Genomic DNA, 19,977 nt, shown 5'->3' with positions numbered 1-19,977 from the left:
ACATGACTTTGTACAGAGTGCCCTGATCTTAACTAGCCTTTTAGGTGCAGGGTGAAATTGGATTGGATCATAACCACTGATGCTTCAAACCACTTATGTAACACAACTCTGGCTTTCAAAGATGCCACTATGTGGAGACAACATTTTCGTCCTGTCAACTTTATCTTTGGAAACTAGGCTGACATTTGACCTTTATTTAACCAGGAAAAGTTTGCTGAGCACACATGTGCCTTTTCAGCATCGCCCTGCTGCACACTCACACAGTTGAATGCATTCACACCTGGTAGCTGCCCAATATAACCATAGGCTTCTACTGTTGGTTGCTGAGCATCCTCACTTGGGCAAATGGTGGTCAAGTGTTTTACTCGCTGGCACCTTAATATTAGTCGATGGAGACGGGGGGGAGTGATATGCATTTTACTCTAGTTTAACCCTCAGGATTTAAACAGCTCACCATTTGGCCACAGCTATCTAATGTTGAAGCTACTAGAGCCCTCCCTGCTCTGTGCAGTGTCAAGTCATCAGTCATCATCATGAATGTATCTCAGGCTTCTGAAAGCAAGGGTGAGAAACAACCGCTTAGATGTATCAGTGTTTTGCAGCATAGTGGCCAACTACATTAAAATGACCGAGGCTGACCTGGGCCTTCCACTTCAGAGAGGAAGCCCAAATGGGGCTAAGTCCTTGATCCCATGATAAATGCTCTGCTGAATACAGAGGCTCATTACCGGTGAGGTGCCAGGATTTTCTCATTAAGCCCCAGGAGTAACACTATTACTTTTAACACATTCCAGTGGGCTGCTAATCCACATTCAGACAAATGAGAAGCACAGTCCCCTATCAAAGACAGAGTTGCAAAAGTAGGGAACTATGATATGGACCTGCAGGGTGCATACAAAAGCTGTTTTTCAGTGGCTACCTTTCTTTGCAGTGCTTATAATATAAGACTAGAGGATCTGTGCCACACCTCCCCCGCTGTGTTTGCATATGGAGTTGGTCACATTACTCTTACCTTTATTGTTTCACATCCTCTGGCACATTAAGGGGTGGTGGTGACAGGATAGGGCTAGAAAAGCATTGTTGGCTATTAGCAAACATTCCAGTTGGCAGTTAGGTTAGCCCCAAGATAGGCTGAAACAACAGGATCCTCTGTGACCCAGTAGAATTAGCTTTAGCTGATCGATCAGTCAAATGTCAGATCATGTCTTTGCATGTATTTAGCAGACCCCTATCCCATCACACACTTCAAGTTGTCCTCAAACCAGCCCACCAATCTTGACCTTCTCCAGGGGTGCCCATGTGTTGAGGGAGGACAGGCTGGTGGGCTTCCAAGGCTTCATATGGGGACGTGCAGATAGAGGAGCTGTTTGTGCACCAGGAATTATGCAACAGGCGAGAGCATAAGTAGGCCCGTTCCTTCAGTCTGTTTACAGGGAAGCCTGGTGGCAGCAGAGAAACCCTGCTCATGACTCTAATTTAGTGCTGCAAAAATAAAACAAGCGCAACACAGTTTCTTCCGTTATATCGGGGGTCTCTGAGCTCTCTCGTGTTTTTACCTTGTTCCGTAAATGATGTCTCAACAGTACAACCTCCAAAAGACAAACAAAAAACAAAACAAATTGACCTCATTGAGTGGAACACATTAAGGTATTTCCAGCATCCTTCAATTTGGAAAGATGATGACCTCCTGTACAATGGAACAATAGAAGACAGGGGGCACATAGTCAAGATTCTTTTTTCAGTCTGTCTAACTTCCAGTGCAGTATGCAAATTTAAATATTCTGAGGAACTCAGAGCATGCATCATCCAGCACCAAACGTAGCTTGTTTTTTGTGTTACATAGCTCATTTCCCTCTTGCACAATCTCAGTTTCAAGTGTTGTGTTGGATCATGACAGCCATGTGGATGGCCTTTCAATTTCCACGAAACAGACTGCAACGATCAGGTTTATCATTTCACAGCTAAAGGGCTCACAGTTCAGATGATCATTTTACTGACACCTACCAGTGAAAAATAAAATCTCAACAATCAAAGGTTACAGTTGGTCAATGGTTGTTAAATCCAATCACCCAGTCAGTCCTTAGAGCCTCGTTAGAAACTTCACATGGAAAGATTACACTGTAAAAAATGTCAGTCTTGAGTTCTTGCGTTGACTCTTACAATGCTACTTTTCTTAAAACAGAATCAAGCAAAAGTGGATGGCCTTTCATTCATCCTGAAGTCATATGGGATGTTTACAAATTAGTACTAATTAATAATTACGAATTAATTTTTCAGATTAGTTAAAAAGAGACATTTCTTAATAAGTTGTTTCTTGTAATTATTAATCGTGGCCACAAAATGTTTTTTTTTTTCCCATTACACTTCTCTGGTTCCATAGTTTTGCTTATGCCAGGACATAATCACTACATCTCACAGCCAGGCATGCTATAGCCTTTATTGTGAATATAACAAATTATGATAGCATGACATAATTTGGCATTGCCATAGTAACAAGAGTCGCTGTGTATGTTTTTCGATACTACTCACAGTCTAAATGCAATGATTGTCATGCAAGATCTCAAAATTATAAGGAATGAGATTTTCACTCGTTTCCAGACAGATTTTCTGGCTCTTGAACAGATGTCGCCACCTTCCCACTCATTTCATCATATTAGTGGAGAACATGGGGTGTGAGTATCGATACAAACTGCATCAGTCGAGGTGTAGGGGGTAACTTTACTTTCACGGGAGGCTTTTCAAGTTCTTCCTCTCCTCTTCGCTCGCTGCTTTCTCCTCTATCTGTGGTGTCTTCTGTTGTCTACGCTGCCATGTATGGCCTGCAATGTCGTCTGCACTCTTATACATAATAATAGCAGTAGAATAAATAACGGAGAGATATGAATATTTCAAATGTTTAATGGCTGTTTGAGTAAAGAGGGTGCAGTGCATTTTCCCCTTGTCATAATGTAACCACGGAAACTCCTGTAGCCAAGCTGATTTAAACTGCCTTACAGGCAGGAGGCCACAGGAACGGGAGACTCAATTAGTTTCACCTCGCTATCATGTAGTGATGACTGTATACTGACCGAGTCCCACTGGGACGACTGAACCTGAGAACTTTGACTGATCCAGTCAGTCTCAGCATCGTCAGTATCTGATGTAGAGGAGGCAGGGCTTGGACGTGCACGGAGTGAGAAAAAGTTAAGATAATTTTTGTTTGGCCATTTTGTTTTCCTGTCAGCTGTCGATGTTTCTTGATGATAGCTAGCTACGCAGTTTGATAACTATATAATATGCAATACCTATCACTCCACTGGGATGAGTTTCTTTTAAAAAAAAAAAAAATTGTTTTTGTTTTTTTGCACTTCAGAATAACAGCACACATTTGCAACAAGACATAGGGAATTAGTGCTTTTTAAAATTAACATTGCCAGAATGGCAGATGATGAACCATGTGGAGTGTACAGATCACAGATCAACTGCATCCCATTACATCTCTATTTATAATGGTGAATAAATAATTAGTATATCATAATAATTGTTTCAAGAATTTTCTTAAAGGAAAGGGCAATATGACTGTCTTAAAATAAGATGCTCTACTACTAAATATTGCCTTTTACTTGAGGAAAATTCTTGATACAAACTAGTTTGCAGTGAAAACATTAAAATATACCCCCAATGGCAGATGTTCAGTGTTATAAAATACCCAGAATCTAGAGAATCTAAAATGGAAAACTGGATGTGAATGCTGCCTTTATCTAATTTATCTGACCAGATAGGTAAACATGAGGGCTTACAATCCCCTGTGGAGAACGCCCTCTTGGAAAAATACTGGTCTTTGTGTTTTCAGGGAGGTTGATCATCAGTTGATCAGGGCGGTGAAGGGCCAGCATGGTAGGTTGCAGAGCTGTTGTTATGACCTTCAGTTAAGCCTGAGTAGTCACTTTGATAAATTTAAAAACCCCTTTTGTCAAGCAATTACATTTACATTTCAGACTGACTTTTAATGAGTGCAGCAGTAAAGTAAGCTTCAGCTACTTGATCACCAACATAACAAACTGGAAACGTCAGTGCTGTGAATGATCATGTAAGAGAATTAGTAGGAAAAGAAATAAGAGCCAATGGGAGGTTGTTTTTTTTTGTTGTTTGTTTGTTTGTTTGTTTGTTTTTTAAACTATTCACTTTGTAAGACTGAATCAAAAAGCGGATCCATAAAATGGAAGCTTCTTGTTGACTTCTGTCACGTTAAGTAACACAGTGGGACAATGAATTCATTGTGATCATTGGAGGAATACATGATCCAACCCTTGTTGCCTCGAGTTGTCCTGTGGGTTTTCACTGAGGTCTTGTGCCACAACCAGTTGAAACCTCTGCTGACCTCATCTGGCTTAACCAGTGTAATGCAGCTATTAAGACAAGCTGTTGTGCTCAGGCTAAACCAGGTCTCTGCATTTGAAAGGGAACAGCAGTGACCCATTAGTGGGCGCAGTCCTCTGTTGTTACCCCTCTCTCCTTCCCTCCCCCCATTGTTGTTTTGAGGTTCACTCACCGAGGGGGGTTATCACCGAGAAGCTGAGCTGATTTATTCAGCTGCCTTCTCCCACTGTGTGTTTGTATGCATTGGGACGGGGAAGTGTGCCGGCGCATCTGTCCCATAATGTAGAACATGTTGGATTTTTGACACCATAAAGCATCATGTGATGAACTTAGAGAGATGGAGGGGACCACACTCTGCGGCCGCACGTGTCCCTATTATCCTGCCGCCGCCATACACAAGATAAACTCATTCACACTTACTTGCTGTTAGCCAGAGTGAGTTGTAATGAGGGAGCAAGTAGGGGCTCAGTGTCTTAAAAGACTCTCCAGCATTGCATATGAATGCTGATGGGAGCGCTGCTTGTTGTGGCTCTCAAACCCAAGACCCTCTGGTTACAGGATGGGTTTGATAATCACTGATGCACCCTAGAGAGCTGGAATATGTGGTGTCACAGATGTCCCTGCCTTGGTTTGGTGTCTGGAGGTGTTGGATGCTGAGGATGTCGAGAGCAGGAATGTGCCGCCTCGCAGTCGTGGGGACTTAGTTGGGGGTAGCAGGACATGTGTGCACCGCTGCAGCCGGCAGGGAAGGCTCGTGTTGTGGGTAACACAGCAAGCGGTCCTTATATAAACCACCACATGTCTTCCTCCCAGAATAAAATGTACAGTTTGCTTTGTTTTCCTTGGACACTGAATGCCAACAAATTAGTGTGGGTGCTGCTGGCCGTCCAACACTTATTTTAACTCCTCCAGGCTAAATCTTTCTGTCGGTGGACTAGCGAAGTGGATCCGACCTAGCTGTCTGTGTTTTTGTTATTGATAAAAACACATTCCGTCCTAAGCTGGTGGGCATTCTTGTATCTCTTTGTCCCAGATGTGTAAATGGTCAGTTCAAAGGGAGGAATGTGTTGTTCTCTCTTTGTTTATCAGTCTTCAGATCACAATCAAGTGAGTGCCTGGCTGTGGAATGCAACTAATTTTCCCTGCTCTTATCCTGTCAGCACAGACGTGTTGTGCTCACTCCTGACTCGAGACTGCATCACCTCCAGTCTGTATGCAGCACAACACTGTAATAACAAAAGTAGGTCACCACAAATGGAGGACTGACCTTCCATGGTCAGCTGCTTAGTCAAGACCAGAGCCCAAAATGGGAAAATGGTCTTGATCACCCCTCCTTTGATTCATCAAAGGAATAGAGAGAGAGAAAAAAAATCCTGAACAATACAATAGGAATTTGATCACTTCCAAAGCACATAATTCATTTGTTCCTTAGGTTAAACGTAACTTGCTTTGTTGTTTCATTACACCAGTAGGCTATTACTTCATGTGAAACACATAAATCTATTTGTTTCCTTTTGCTGTCAGCCAAAATTCCACATTTTCTTTAATCTCTTGAAGTTGCTCTTCTTCAAGATTTCAACTTGTAAATGCTTAAAATAGCTTAAAGTCATGCTGAAGAGCAGTGGATAACAAGGTTATCATATGTGGAATACCAAGATCAAAACCCGTTTCCAGTGACGTTTGCTCAGAGAAAAGTTACAAAAAGTAGATCCTTAGGTGAGTAGGGCTGAGTTTAAAAAGTCCAACACATGTAGATGAACTTGTTTTGGTGGTGCAGAGACACAGACAGTGGCAACTTCACGTAGCAGATTATACACTGGCACCCTTGGTTTATTTGGACAACAGGACACAGTGTACAGGGCAAAACACGAGACTCCACGTAAAACTGTGGATGAAAACATTTCCTCCCATTGCTCATTTTTTAATAAAGAATTTGAATAAGTCATTTGGATTGATTGTAGATATGTTTTTGGCATGCGTAAAAAAAGGAGGAGAGCCGCGAGCAGGACGCGGGACTCCTCCCCCTTGTATTCATAGTCGAATTCCCTCGCCGTGTGACTGCGTGTTTTAAAGACCGTGTACACTCCGAGCTCCCAGCCAAATCACTGACTCCTGTCCTTCTGAAGGGTACAGACTACTGCGTTTGAACACGTTGGACTTTTTCTCTTGTTCCTCCTCTCTGTGTACGCTTCGTGAGCCAATATGCGCTGCAGAATGAGCTACAGCCTCCCCTGCTCGCCGGGATCATCGCCGACTTACTCAGGACGTTTTGTTTCTTACCGAGCGAGATGCATCAGGTAACAGACCCATGCTACTCTCTTTTATACGGACTGTCCCTTTCATATGGTCTGTGTATTAGCTGCTGTGTATTTAAATCATGAGTTGCCTTGCACTGCCATTCCTTAGATTGCATTTGTGGCATATCCCTATCCATCTTGTGATGAGTTTAGACATTGAGCTCTAACTCATGGATCTGCTGAGTGCTCATGTCCTTGTGGGTAACTGCATTGATGAAACCCGATCTTCTTTATGACCGTGGATGTTTTGTAGTTTGCTATCAGCTGCTTGGCATCACGCGGGGTTTATCTCCCCACGTGAATGCCCCAAGTGTTTTCCGTAAGTGTGCCGTTTGTCGGTTTGTTTTCGCTGCGCCGTGCGCCTCCACGCTTTCCCCGACATACGCACAGGAGCGCACGTACGTTTGTTGCTGTGCGCTGAGCGGTGATGCCGCGGACACATAAGTCTGTAACTTCCATATCTAACTTTATGCTGTTGCCTGAGCTTAGTTGGTGCTGAAATAATTGTGGGATTCATGGGACCTTCAAATAGAAAGACTGTATCCCGTTTCTGAGGCGTCTCCAATCTCTAAACTAACTTAAACATGTTAACCCCCCAGGGACGCAGCGCTGCATGTAATCCTATTTAATATGTAGCTTACTGTAATTTCACCCCCCGGTTTTGTAATATTTATGGATTTTTGCCTGAAGCCGTGTAAAGGAAACAAGTATGAGCCCTCTGTGCTCGATCTGTCCTCAGTCTCTGTTTTCTCTCCAGTCTCCAGTGAGAAGTGAGTTGCAACATCCCATTAGTCGAGGCGATCTGCACATAATGTTCCCTTGTACCGACGGGCTCATGCCAGAGCACCTTCTAGCGGTGTGAAATGCGTCAAACCTTTTTTGTTTTCCATCCACATCCAGGCAGGGCGGTGGATTGTACCGAGCACACCAGGCGCTCAGGGAAATGTCCGTGTAGACGATAAAGACCCTGCATTTTTTTTTTTCGCTGCATGAAAACTCTGATACTTTTCGGGGCACAAGGCGGTGTAGACGGTTCAAGTAAGTCTTGTCATGTTTTCTGCAGGTTAGGGTTTGGAGAGGGTGGGGGATGTTGCGCTGCTCTAAAGTAATCTTTTAACATTTCAAAGCGGGCCGATTTGCACACGTTTTCTTTCGAGCTACAAGCGGTCGAATCGTCTTCATTATAAATGTATTATTTTTTTTAACGCTGGCTGGGAAGAAAATGGTTTCCAGTGAAAGTGCATGGCTACTGTGGTTGAAGAGTTGAGGAGTGCTGCCGTGGGTGCGGCTGATCAGCCACCAGCCATCACTTTACACACCCATCAAATTTAAATGCTCTCCCCTCTATATAAATATTTGATTACGCTTATTTTTCCACAATCTCTCACTTGACCCATTTCAAACATATTTTGTTTGGGGAGGGTATAGATGTATTGTGGAGCTGATTTGTCATCAAATTGGCTTCATGAGGAATCAAAGGTTTGCAAAGTGAACTAGTCAGTGAGGTGGGCCGGGAGAGCAGAAACAAATAGATGTGCATCACACTGCAGACCTCCGCCTGATAAGGCTTTATCCTAAGGAAGCTCACCCGACGATATTGTAGTTGTCTGATGCTACTTAATGTGGACTTGTGTTGCTGTCTGTATGATGAAATGTCGAAGCCGCAGTTTGATCAAAGTTATTATTCACCCTGATTGAGCCAACTTTTGGGTTGTGAAGCCTCTGGGGATTCCCACAGCTCAGTTTTGGAGTGATTGCTTTCAAAATGGACTGTTTTGCATGAAACCTCTTCATCTGTTGGTTGTTTCACTCCTCACCCTCATGCTTTTTCATGCAAATCTCTGATGTTGCTAAAGGCACTGCCTGGTCTGTGCGAAATCACCCGCCTCGCCTGCTCTAAAAACAGATTTAACATTTCACACTGTGGCTGTGTGGGTTGGCAGTGTTCAGCATCTCTCTGAAAACATTCTGATTCAAACTCTTATCTCTTTGTCTCAGGTACTTTTGGAAAAAAATCTAACCTCTCTAGTTTCGGTCAGCTTCTACTTAAGAAAACGTGTTATTGTGTAAAGCTCATTCCTTGGAAAAGAAGATCTTTCTCAGAGTGTTTATCTGCATCCTCTGGAAAGGGATGACAAGTTTTGTTTTTTTATTTTAATCTCAGACATGCCCGTGAAACCATATTCCAAGGAAACCGTCATCTGGTCATCAAAGTGAATGTGTACAGTGAGGTAACTCGATCCTCTCTCTCTTCACAGTGCATCCGGTGCCAGCGTCGTTGCCATTGATAACAAGATTGAGCAGGCGATGGTGAGTCTGTCACACACTCACTCTGATGTCTGAAAAAGTCACAAGTAGCTCGGTCAGATGACACACATTCTTCACAGGACTGGAACATGATTTGTTTGATAACGTTTCCTTTATTTACACATAAGTGACGCTGTTTTGAAAGACTGTTTGCTGGCAGGAACAGGGCAGTGTCATTATGTCGCACACACACACACACACACACACACACACACACACACACACTCAAGAGGTTCTCTTGACCTCTGACATTTTCATGTAAATGATTATCTATTTTGTTAAGAATATTCACAGTCGCTATTCTAAACACCTAATGTCAAGACAAAAAAAATATGGTGCACAGGAAGTATAACATTTTACAAGGATACAAGGATACAAGGAAGTTTATTTTTATGTTGCCTCTGGTAGCAGCTGTCCTTTGTTTAGACTAAACAGAAGAACTGGTTGGTTAGTGTGAGGCGTGATAGCCACCATCAGGGTGTCTATACTCTTGAAAATCGTGTAAACATCCTTGCAAATGGAGATTGGTTAAGATATTTTTTTATCTCCTCAATCAGCTCTTGTATCGTTTGAAGAAACCAGTCAGTCAGTATTAAGAGATGTAGCGGTTGCTTCATACCTGTTTAATTTGTCTTCCACCCCCTAGTTCAGAGATTCGGCCTGCAGGCCAAATCAGGCGCATAGGCACATCTCATCTAACCCTAAAGATGGTTTGGAGTGAAAGAGGAGAAAACAAAAATATTTGTATCTAGTCATTATCAACTATGTCTAATAAAGAAAATAAGAAATTTCTGTGATAAAATGATAAATTCATGATTGATTATGAATTATGATAAGTTAAGTATAAATTAAGCAGAACTGTAGGAGAAACCAGCAGGACAGTAGCCGCACTGATTGTTGCCACATCATGTTAGTTTAGCAAAACTGTCATTAAAAAAGACAGAGGTTGACATGGAATTCAGAATTTTTCAAGAGAGACGGAGAGAGCAGTGTTTTCCTCTGTACCAACACACAATTTCTCATTGATTGGTGTGCTACAAATTGATTAGTTTCAAATAATAAATCAGAAAGTAGCCTAAAATATCCCCATGTGTCGACTCCAGTCATATTGATGTTAGCAAAAAATAATCCGGCCCCAGTGACGTCTCCTGACTACCTGATATGAGTGTGGAAAGGAAAAAAATGCCACAATATTGACAACACTGAGTAACAGGTGATCTTTGGGCATTTTAAACACCACAGCGGTTAGCACATAGCATCACAGATTTCACCAAAAATGACATATACAGTACAGGCCAAAAGTTTGGACACACCTTCTCATTCAATGCGTTTTTTTTTATTTTCATGACTATTTACATTATAGATTCTCACTGAAGGAATCAAAACTATGAATGAACACGTGGAGTTATGTACTTAACAAAAAAAGGTGAAATAACTGAAAACATGTTTTATATTCTAGTTTCTTCAAAATAGCCACCCTTTGCTCTGATTACTGCTTTGCACACTCTTGGCATTCTCTCCATGAGCTTCAAGAGGTAGTCCTGTACTGTATCTCGCTGTAATTTTGTGTGAAAATGTTACATTAACATTTTTTGGATGTGATCAGCTGTTCCAGTGATCATCTTGACTCTTTTTTTTTTTTTTTAAATTATCCTTAAAAGTTGTCCAACATTTGTCAAGGAAATCATTTTGTAGACTAATGTCAGTTCCCCTTCCCTCTTTCCTGTCAGGACTTGGTGAAGAGCCACCTGATGTACGCCGTACGTGAGGAAGTGGAGGTGTTGAAGGAGCAGATCAAGGAGCTGTACGAGAGGAACTCGGTGCTGGAGCGCGAGAACGCCGTGCTGAAGTCGCTGGCCAACACAGACCAGCTCAGCCAGCTGTCCAGCCAGCTCAGCTCAGCCGGCAGCACCTCACCGCCACAGCAGCAGCAGCAGCACCCCGCCGCTGCCGCCCCCGCCAGCACCAACACAAACCCCCCGCTGGCCCACCACGAGGGGGGGCAGAGCATCCCTCATCAGCCCAACGTCACCTCAGCGTGATCCCCTCCCCCTCAACTGCACACACTTAAACACACACCTTCCACAGACAGGAGTGGAGGACCCTGTCATAAAAGACAACAGCTACTACCGTCCCCTTAGCTCCTTAAAGCAAAAGGCTCCACTCTGCATTTGATATGCTCTATTTGAGGGGGTGGGGAGGGGGGGGTGATCCCGGCAGCGTCATCCTCGTTCACTACCCCGTCTTCAACTCACGTGAAGAGCCATGCTTCAGTGTGCGCGCTGCTGTCGCTGGGCCTATTAATACAGTCACCATCCTGTGAAAAGTCACCGTCTTCTGGCCCGGGCACCTCGGGGCGAGGAAGCTGGCTGGAAAATAGAGGGTGAGGGTTGGGGTGCGAGCGCAGCGAAAACCTTTTCTTGTGCAGGAGAGGGGTGAAGAGAGCTTCATTTTGGTGGCAGGGGAACAACAGGTGGAGAATCCCCGGGAGGGACGGCGAGGCGAGAAGGGTCCCGTAAAAACATCCAGGACCAACCTTGGACTGTCCTCCCCCAATCCACCACCCCCCACCCCCCACATCACCCCTGGGCCGGAAGTGGCTAGACGGGCAGCGGAAAGCACTCACTTTCCCGAAGCAGAGGAAAAGGAGGGGTGGGGTCAAGAGCGTCGGCTTGTTTTATGCTGCAACAAGAGCTTGTGTTGTTTTCTCAGAGCCACCATATTTTGACATGAATCATTAATACTTACATTAGTTCAGTTTTACTGTTTGCATTTATTTATTTCAGGGCTGCTATTTTCGTAATGTAAATGAACAATGTCACGAAAATACTTATATTATTAAAAGAAAAAAAAGAAAACTTTCTCTTTGGTCTTTTGGTATGTTAGAATCGGTCAGGTATTAAATTGGTAGTCTGTTGCAACAAGTAGATCCCAAGTAGGCAATAAGTTCCATAATAGACCTTTTTTTCTCTCTCTCTCATGAAATAGTGCTAACACTAAAGGCCGAACTTCTATTAGGTGAAATCCAGGTTGAATGTACATTTTTGTAAAGTGTAAAGTATTAAGAGCGAGAGGAGGGTTTGTACAGAGGAACGCCTGTTGTTGTTGAGAAATGAAATATGGGATGGGATGTTTCGTTAAAGCAAACTATTAATTTACTTTTTTTTGCTAGAGTTTCTTTGTCAAAAATTAAATGAATTGCCATACTTGCCCCGACCTTTTAGGATTCTACTTGTGCATATTTTCTCTTTGGGATGGGGGGTTGGGGGGTGAAAAGCTGTGAAAAAATTGTTTGACCTACTTTATAACCAAAGATGCGAAGCTGTGTAAGTCTTTTTATTTTCCCATTTTTAAATGCACACTCTGTATTTTTTTTCTACTTCCTCCTTCCCTTCATTGTTTTTGTTGCTGTTTAGCATGTTCTGCATGATCTATAATCAAACCACTTTCTTACCTCATGTTTTTATCCAGCACTCTTACTGTTCTGTCAAGTTGTAAGTCTGTGAACGATGGTGGGAGAATCTATGAAAAGAGAAAGGGAAAGAGGAGAGGAGAAGGGCGGAGTAAGTCAAACAAGAAGAAAGGAAAAGGAGAAAAAAAGGAATGAAAAGTGACCATGTCAGACGGAGGGATGGAGGGTCTAGTGCACAACACACTAGTCAGAAAAGGAGCCATCTTTTTTGTTTTCATGTAAATGCTGTTCTAGAATTTCATATGCAGAGAAAGTTTTGTTACATTGCAGATTTTAATGTATTTAATGAATGCAACGTTTAGATTCCGATTGTAGTGTACCAACACGTACTTTGCTTACAAAAAAAAGATGATATCTGGAAAAAAAAAAAAACTCTCTGAGACACACACACACACACACAGACACACACAATGGAAACTATTGTACATTTCACAACTCCAGCTTGAACCCAGTTGATTCTGTATGAGAACATGATGGGACGTCCTGTCTGTGTTACATGTCTTTCGTGCCTCCTGTGCCGTCACCTGCTGTCGTCAGGCGACCTGGTTTATTTCATCGTGGCTTAGAACCAAACCAAATGGTCGGTAATTGTACAATCAGTCATCTTGCTACAGGATGGACTTTGATTTCCTTTCTCTCTTTAGTTTTTTTTTTTTTTTTTCCTTTTTCGTTTGAAGGAGATGCCGTGTACATGCCAAGTGTACTGTATGAAAGTGATCACTGAGCCTTGGAGAAAATATCTTAAAACATGCCCTTGTAATGTGCTGTTCGGACAATTTTAGTTTTCAGTCAAAAATAAATTACTGTTTTATTAAGAATGTGTCAGTGTGATTTAATTGTCTGGTAGAAGCACATACATTGTCTTTGCCCTAAACTGAATCTCCTGCCTTACTGAACAGGCCTAAACCAGTGGTTCTTAACTGGTGGGTTGCGGTCCAAAAGTGGGCCGAGGCATGTGGGTTCACTTTTTCAGAAAACTATTTTGAAGTGTAGATGTCATTTCATTTCATTTATTTATTATTTTAAAGACGTTTTTACAGTGCTAAAATAAAAAATGGTAAAATGAGAATAAGAAAATATTTTAAACAATGTAAAAATACATACATTTTAGAAATATGTTTAAAATACACAATACACAAAACTATATATATATATATGTGTATGTATATATATGTATATATAATATATGTATATATGTGTGTATATATGTATATATATATATATATGTGTGTGTGTGTGTGTGTGTGTGTATATGTATATATATATATATATATGTGTGTGTGTGTGTGTGTGTATATGTATATATATATATATATATATATGTATATGTATATGTGTGTGTATATATATATACACACACACAAATATATACAAATGGCAAATAAAAGTTTCATCTTCTTGGGCTGACCCAGGAATTTTATTATATTTTGTGTTTTTTTTTTTTTTTTTAGAACTGTCAATCACTGCCATTTTGATTTATGACCAGTATGTCACTATAGATTTGGTCTATTTAACAGTTCATATGCCAGTTATTTAACTAGGTGTCCAAGAGGAGAGTCACTAAATGTCTTTCCAGTACAAGCCCTGATGTTACAAGCAGCACTAGCGAGGTCCAACTTCAGTAGGCTGATGCAAATCAGACTGTTCATCACAGTCCCGACAATCCACATCTCTAATCCTCGACATGAGTACAGTTTGGGTTTGCCAACAGGGCCTCTGGGCCTTGGCGGGCCCTGCCTCTGTAGCTTTGGCAGGCAAAATCAAAGATATCTGTCAAATCCATTTCTATAATAAGTACAGGCAGGTTTTTATTTGATGTAATCACATTCTGTTGTCTTTTGTAATCCTGTTTTTGGTTAGTATGATTTTCACTTCCATTGTTTGTTGCAATAGTAGTGGCAGAAGTATGAATTGTTTTAGTAGTACCCATTGACAGCAGCATTGGTATGCTACTTGTAATTATTTGTTTATTTTTTCAATCATTTTCCCTCATAGTGTAACTGTTCCTGGGAATAGCTTGAATAACTTTGTGTCATGCCTTTCTTCATGAGGCATGACACAAAGTTATTCAAACTATTCCCAGACAGTTCAACGTCAGAGAAATCAGACAACTGTGTGATTCATTCAGCTGTCGTCACTCCTTTCTCCCTACCTCTGCAGGTACAGACCTCGCTGGGTTGTGTTTGGCAAACAGTCTGACACATTTGTCACGTCCTAAATCAAACTGAGTGTCAAACATGCTTTTCAACACGTAGAAGCTCTGTGATCTATAAACATAATTCCACACCTGTAATGAAAGGGCCTTGACTTGGTATTCATGTTAGTTTGATCATGGGTGCTCTAATATCATCATTCCACCTGGCTTCCTCAACAGTTGCAGGCATGTATGTATTAAAAATACAGTCATGACCTTTATTAGCCTCTATTGTTGAACTGCGGCAACCTGGTTACACTGGAACTCATCTGTGGCATTGTCCCTAATTGAGAAATGAAAAATAACATTTTCACAACAGAGATGAGTAAACCAGCTAATTAGGGCAGAGATCCAACAGAAACATCTAGTAAATAATTCCCCGCCTTGTGAAATCCTATAATAATAATTTTAAAAAATGCCTTGGAGCACATGGAAACCATAGCAGGCGAGGAGTTAGCATTCCAGAGCCGACTGTGGGCTGGAAAGTGAGATTTGAGAGCCAGATATTTCAGCACCTACTGAAGTAATTACTGAGTCAGTGGCATTAATCAACACCCCTGTCAACCCCCATTGATTAATTATTGTCATGTTATTCTGCGGGTAAATATCTTGAGTACCGCCATTTAACTTGTTTCACCCCATCCACCATCTTTTAGCAGGAACAGCTGATCTTTGGGGGAGATGAAAGGTCAACAGCGGGCGCCGCAGAGAAGTGGTAAGCACCATCTGAGAGCTGGGAGCCTGAAGATTGATTTGAGATGCAGCTCAGCTCTGTGTTTCAAGCTCTTATAGTCATAAATCTGTAATACACATTGATTTTTTTTAGGCACCTGTCCAGATTTTGAAAGTTTATAGTGTATAAGGATTTAGAACGTTATGATTTAAGGATATGATGGCCATTCCCATATCTACTTGTGCCTTGAGAAGTGATAAAATGGTTGAAAGTCCCTCCAAAATACCACATGAGGACACCAAGACATCAAGGAACACCACAGAAAAATTCATGCTGTGATTTAGTATCAAAATTTTTTGACATTTGGGATTTTTTAAGAATTGTGTTTTTTGGCAATTGGATGGCAAGCATTTTGTTCTGGAAATGTCTCAGAAACTTCCCTTTATTGTCAGTATACCTGGAAAACCAGACTTCCTCTGAAAGCCCTCGCTCTCTAGTTTGTGGCTATAAAGTTTCATGAGGCTGTGATTCTCCTAGAGGTCACTATAGGTCATTTTATACAGTGACATCCAGTTTGAAAAAAATGCTCTGCCTGCAGTGAAATGTCTGCTATGGGGTCAAACATCATCACACATGAATCAAATGTGGCTCATTGAATCCACAAGAGTCTCAGCTTTCCAGTCAAAGCCAACTGATGCAACTCCAAGACTGTTTAGGCCCCAGTCTGCACAAACACACCATTTTACAACAGGCCACAAGAACACATTTGGACTGCATGGTTTGGGGCCCAAACTGCATGGCATTAGCATGAGGTGGGCATGTCTGCAAAGGGGAGAGCCGTGGCTGCCCAGAGAACCCATTTTCATTCAGAGATCTGGAGGTCAGAGGTCAAGGGACCCCGCTGGAAATGGCCTCCATCTTGTCACTGAGTGTTTAGACAGTTAGCCTTTTGCCAGCATCTTATTGCACTTTTTTGCACCATGCAGAAGAATGCACAACCCCAATTTCTAATGGACGGCTGGTTTCTGTGTTTACAAGGGCCACCATGTGAATCCAATTCACAGAGATTTATAAAGTTAAATGTAATCTGACTGAATCTAATTTAAGTGCAAAGGAAAGGTAGGCGCCACAATTTTGCCTCATTTTAGCTTTGTATCTGGGTTCAATTTTGACAGCCTCAGATTTATGATAGATTTATGTCTGTAATTTTATTAGAGGGGCTTCTGCTCTTAGTTTAAGAATATGCACATGATCCATTTTTTAAAGATTCATAACTGATGTAGGTTGTCAAATGTGGTTTTCCAGGTTTGTGAATTTCCTTCGGGATGAATAAAGTATCTAAAGTATCTATCTATCTATCTATCTATCTATCTATCTATCTATCTAGGTTAAACTGATCTAGGTTTGGGGTGGGTGTGTGTGTGTGTGTGTGTGTGTGTGTGTGTTTGGGATGGCAGGGGGTGGGAGTATGTGTGTAAATTATTGCATCTCTTAAAATACAGTTGATTTTTGTTAAGTTGTTGTTGTTTGCCTTACAATGATGACTGACTGAAGGTAATACAGTTTGTTTATCTTTTTTATTTACACTGATAAGCTGCTCCACCGACTTTGTGGCCTTTCACATCCAAGTGAAATGGATATTATCATTGAGCTCCAATTAATTGTAAATACAGTTCAATCAATAAATCAATCAATCACACTTTATTCATATAGCACTTTTAATACAAATATATGTAACACAAAGTGCTTCACACAGTAAAACAATATACATATATTCAATATACATATATATACATATATACAAACAAAAATAAGTAAATAAAGTAGGGTAAAAAGTAAAAGAATGTTTATGAGTGCAAGACAACCTAATAAAATACTGAAAGAGAGGACACGTGTAGAAGTGAGTAAAACCAGACAACTAAAGGTAGGGTACTGTTTTAAAATGAAAAGAATCCAGAAAATAAAATGATAGACCAAGAGGACAAAGAGGCTAAAATACATAAATAAATAACTCAAATTCAATTCAAAGCCAGGCTAAAAAAGTAGGTCTTGAGTTTGTTTGTAAAAATATCGATTTTATCTGCTGCTCTCAGGCCTTCAGGAGGGTAGTTCCAGAGTTTTGGACCACTGTAACAAAAGAACGCCTCATAGGGTTTTTGTTCTGAATTTAGGCAGAATTAAAAGGCCGCTAACAGAAGACCAGGGGGTTCAGAAGCTAAAAGCAAATCTGATAAATATAAATTCTGAAGCAAACAGGCAGCCAGTGAGACTTTAAAACTGGTGTAAGATTCACGGACCAGAGTGCAGGGAAAACTTTTTGTCTCTGGTGTGGTCATTTTAGAGACCCTCAGTATCCATTACTCACAGTAAAGAAGGGAATAAAAAATAAAAATAACAAATAAAAAACATGATCACTGTAGCTGGCAGGTGGTGCAGACTGACACAGAGTGAAACAGCTGGCTGGGAAAAAAAGGATCCACCTGCATTATCTGTTAACACTCCCTGTACGCCTCTCTCTTTCTCTGTAGCTTTGATTACATTTTATGTCTGACTCAACATGCCCTGCTTTTCATATTAACCTTCTTTCCATTTGTCATGACAGGCCAAAACAGTTCCTTCTCTGAGTCACCCGTGGTTTATAGAGAGCTGCGGTGAGGACTGGGTGTGCTTCCTACGTCAGCGGCAGCGCATACGGCAAGATAAACGCTGGGCAGTGATTTAGGTTTGAAGATAAAGTCAACATTTCCCATCGTTGGGTCTTCAGATCTGCGGCTTCTTCTGATTCCCTGTGCTGTATGGAGAGCTGTGGAATGACGTCTGACATGCAGTCAACACACACGGCCCAATGCGGGGCGTGTATTGTGACACTGGAATCAGCAGGAAGCCCTAGATGAAGACATTTACAAGACAGCATATATGTAACACTTTACTCACAGCATGTTGTGAGTGCATGGTAATGATCCAAATCAGTGCATCATGTAATAAACTCTGTGGAAATAAATTAGAGGGCTGAGTCAGCACTCAACTGGGAAATGGTATAGTTAATAGCATGATGAAAAATATCTACACTGGTCTTCAAAAACACAGAATTGTAAAATTGTATGAATCATATGAGTCCTGTAGAATAGGGCAGCTGCACAGATAACTCTTCAATTCTGGTGGTTTGTCAGAATAAATGCATGCTGTACGGATGACCTTTGCTCAAACTCACAGAACTTTATTTTAAATTCTAGTGGAGATTCAAAGGTTTGCAAAGATACCAGATATGTCCTGCTGAATTAGAAGAATGGGTATAAAATAATGCACAAGACGTGGATATTTTCAGTTTGATTCAGTTTGATGGTGCAACCATGAAGCAATGGCATCTTGGCTTTGAATATTTCACTCAATATACTTGTGATGGAGCTTCAGTAAAATGCTGCAACCAGCAGATACACAATACTGATGTGATGTACAATGTGGAGAAAAACAATATTCCTAACCCTGAAGCTACTAAAAGGGAATGTTAAGGGAAAATTAATGTTCAAGTGGTTCAACAATGTGACTTTCTGATCTTTGCTGATGTTGTCTTAGAGGCTTTTAAATCATGCCAAGAATAAAATTCCAGGGAAAAAGGTGATTTTTTTTTTTCTGGCATGTTAATGGTCACATATATAGATAATGAATACTGTGAATATCAGCTATCTGCAGCTTCCAGAGAAAACGTTGGTATGACACTTGAAAAACTCACACTGATGTAAACCTGTTTTCAACACTGCATAGAAGTGACTCAGGAGGAGTCAGCCATACATCTGGTTTCAGCATTTCATCTAAGGCATTTTTATGGAAGTTACTGTTTGACAGCACTGCCCTAGTAAGAAGATGAGACCAGATTTCCCCTTTCTCTTTAACACAGTCACAAATACTGATTTGTTAATGCCCTGGTTGCAGCATCACCAAGAATCTCGTGTCACATATTGTCCCAGTAATGTCACACAACAGAGGGGAAGGAAGTCTTATGTAATCTCAGTGGTCAATCTTCCTTTGCGTAATTGTATGCATGCATGCATGTGTATATATGTGCGTGTCTGTTTGCATGTTTGAGTATTACGCAAGTACAATTACTCACCCTACAGTCATCCGTGGTCACGCCCAAAACTGAGGGGCCCTGCTCACTGTACAGTGTTTAGTGTGGATGAGATTTATTATGCACTTCTACTGACTCAACAGTGATAGAAAGGCTGTGGTGCCATCCAGTGGCCATGATTGACAATTTGTCTGCACTGGATGGCAAATGACACATCATATGCTTGTACTCTCTAGAGGTCAACCGAATGCATAGTGCTTACTCATATCTTCCATAAAGGTGGCTTCAGATGGGGAAGTCCTGAAACAAAATCTTGCCAAACAGAGGTCTATGGGTCAAGACAAACCTATTTAAGTTCTTTGATATGAAAAAGTTTGGAAACCCTTGTTATATGACATTTGACACAGAGTATATAATATAGACATTAAATATAAGCTCTTACCACAGTGGTAGAAAACAGTCACCAGTTTATATGAGGGCTGGGTGATACAGACAAATTCAAATATCATGATATCTTTGACCAAACACCTCGATATTGATATTGTGATGATATTGTAAGAATGGCTGTTGGTGCTTTCACAGAATATTTAAAAGCAAGGTTTTTTTTTT

General features: G+C 41.2%; 1 protein-coding gene and 1 long non-coding RNA gene across 3 annotated transcripts in view; one reads left to right on the top strand and one right to left on the bottom strand.

Annotated features, from left to right (window-relative positions):
• tsc22d2 (TSC22 domain family 2) overlaps nt 1-12,833 on the top strand; it is a 45,039-nt gene extending 32,206 nt beyond the window's left edge. For both annotated transcript variants that reach the window (XM_030049576.1, XM_030049577.1), the window contains 2 exons: nt 8,915-8,966; nt 10,694-12,833. In XM_030049576.1, the coding sequence (XP_029905436.1) occupies nt 8,915-8,966; nt 10,694-11,005 (364 nt within the window). In that variant the 3' untranslated portion in view covers nt 11,006-12,833. The remainder of the gene's footprint in view (nt 1-8,914; nt 8,967-10,693) is intronic.
• LOC115357840 (uncharacterized) lies at nt 12,642-13,002 on the bottom strand. The gene is made up of 2 exons (XR_003928140.1): nt 12,841-13,002; nt 12,642-12,807 (listed from the first exon to the last, which is right to left on the bottom strand). It is a non-coding gene; the product is annotated as an uncharacterized LOC115357840 (long non-coding RNA).
• Between the last annotated feature and the right edge of the window lie 6,975 nt (nt 13,003-19,977).

This window comes from Myripristis murdjan, chromosome 4 (genome assembly GCF_902150065.1).
Source record: "Myripristis murdjan chromosome 4, fMyrMur1.1, whole genome shotgun sequence".
NCBI classification, from domain to species: domain Eukaryota; kingdom Metazoa; phylum Chordata; class Actinopteri; order Holocentriformes; family Holocentridae; genus Myripristis; species Myripristis murdjan.
The sequence above is the reverse complement of the archived record's forward strand: the minus strand, read 5'-3'. Positions and strand labels throughout refer to the sequence as shown.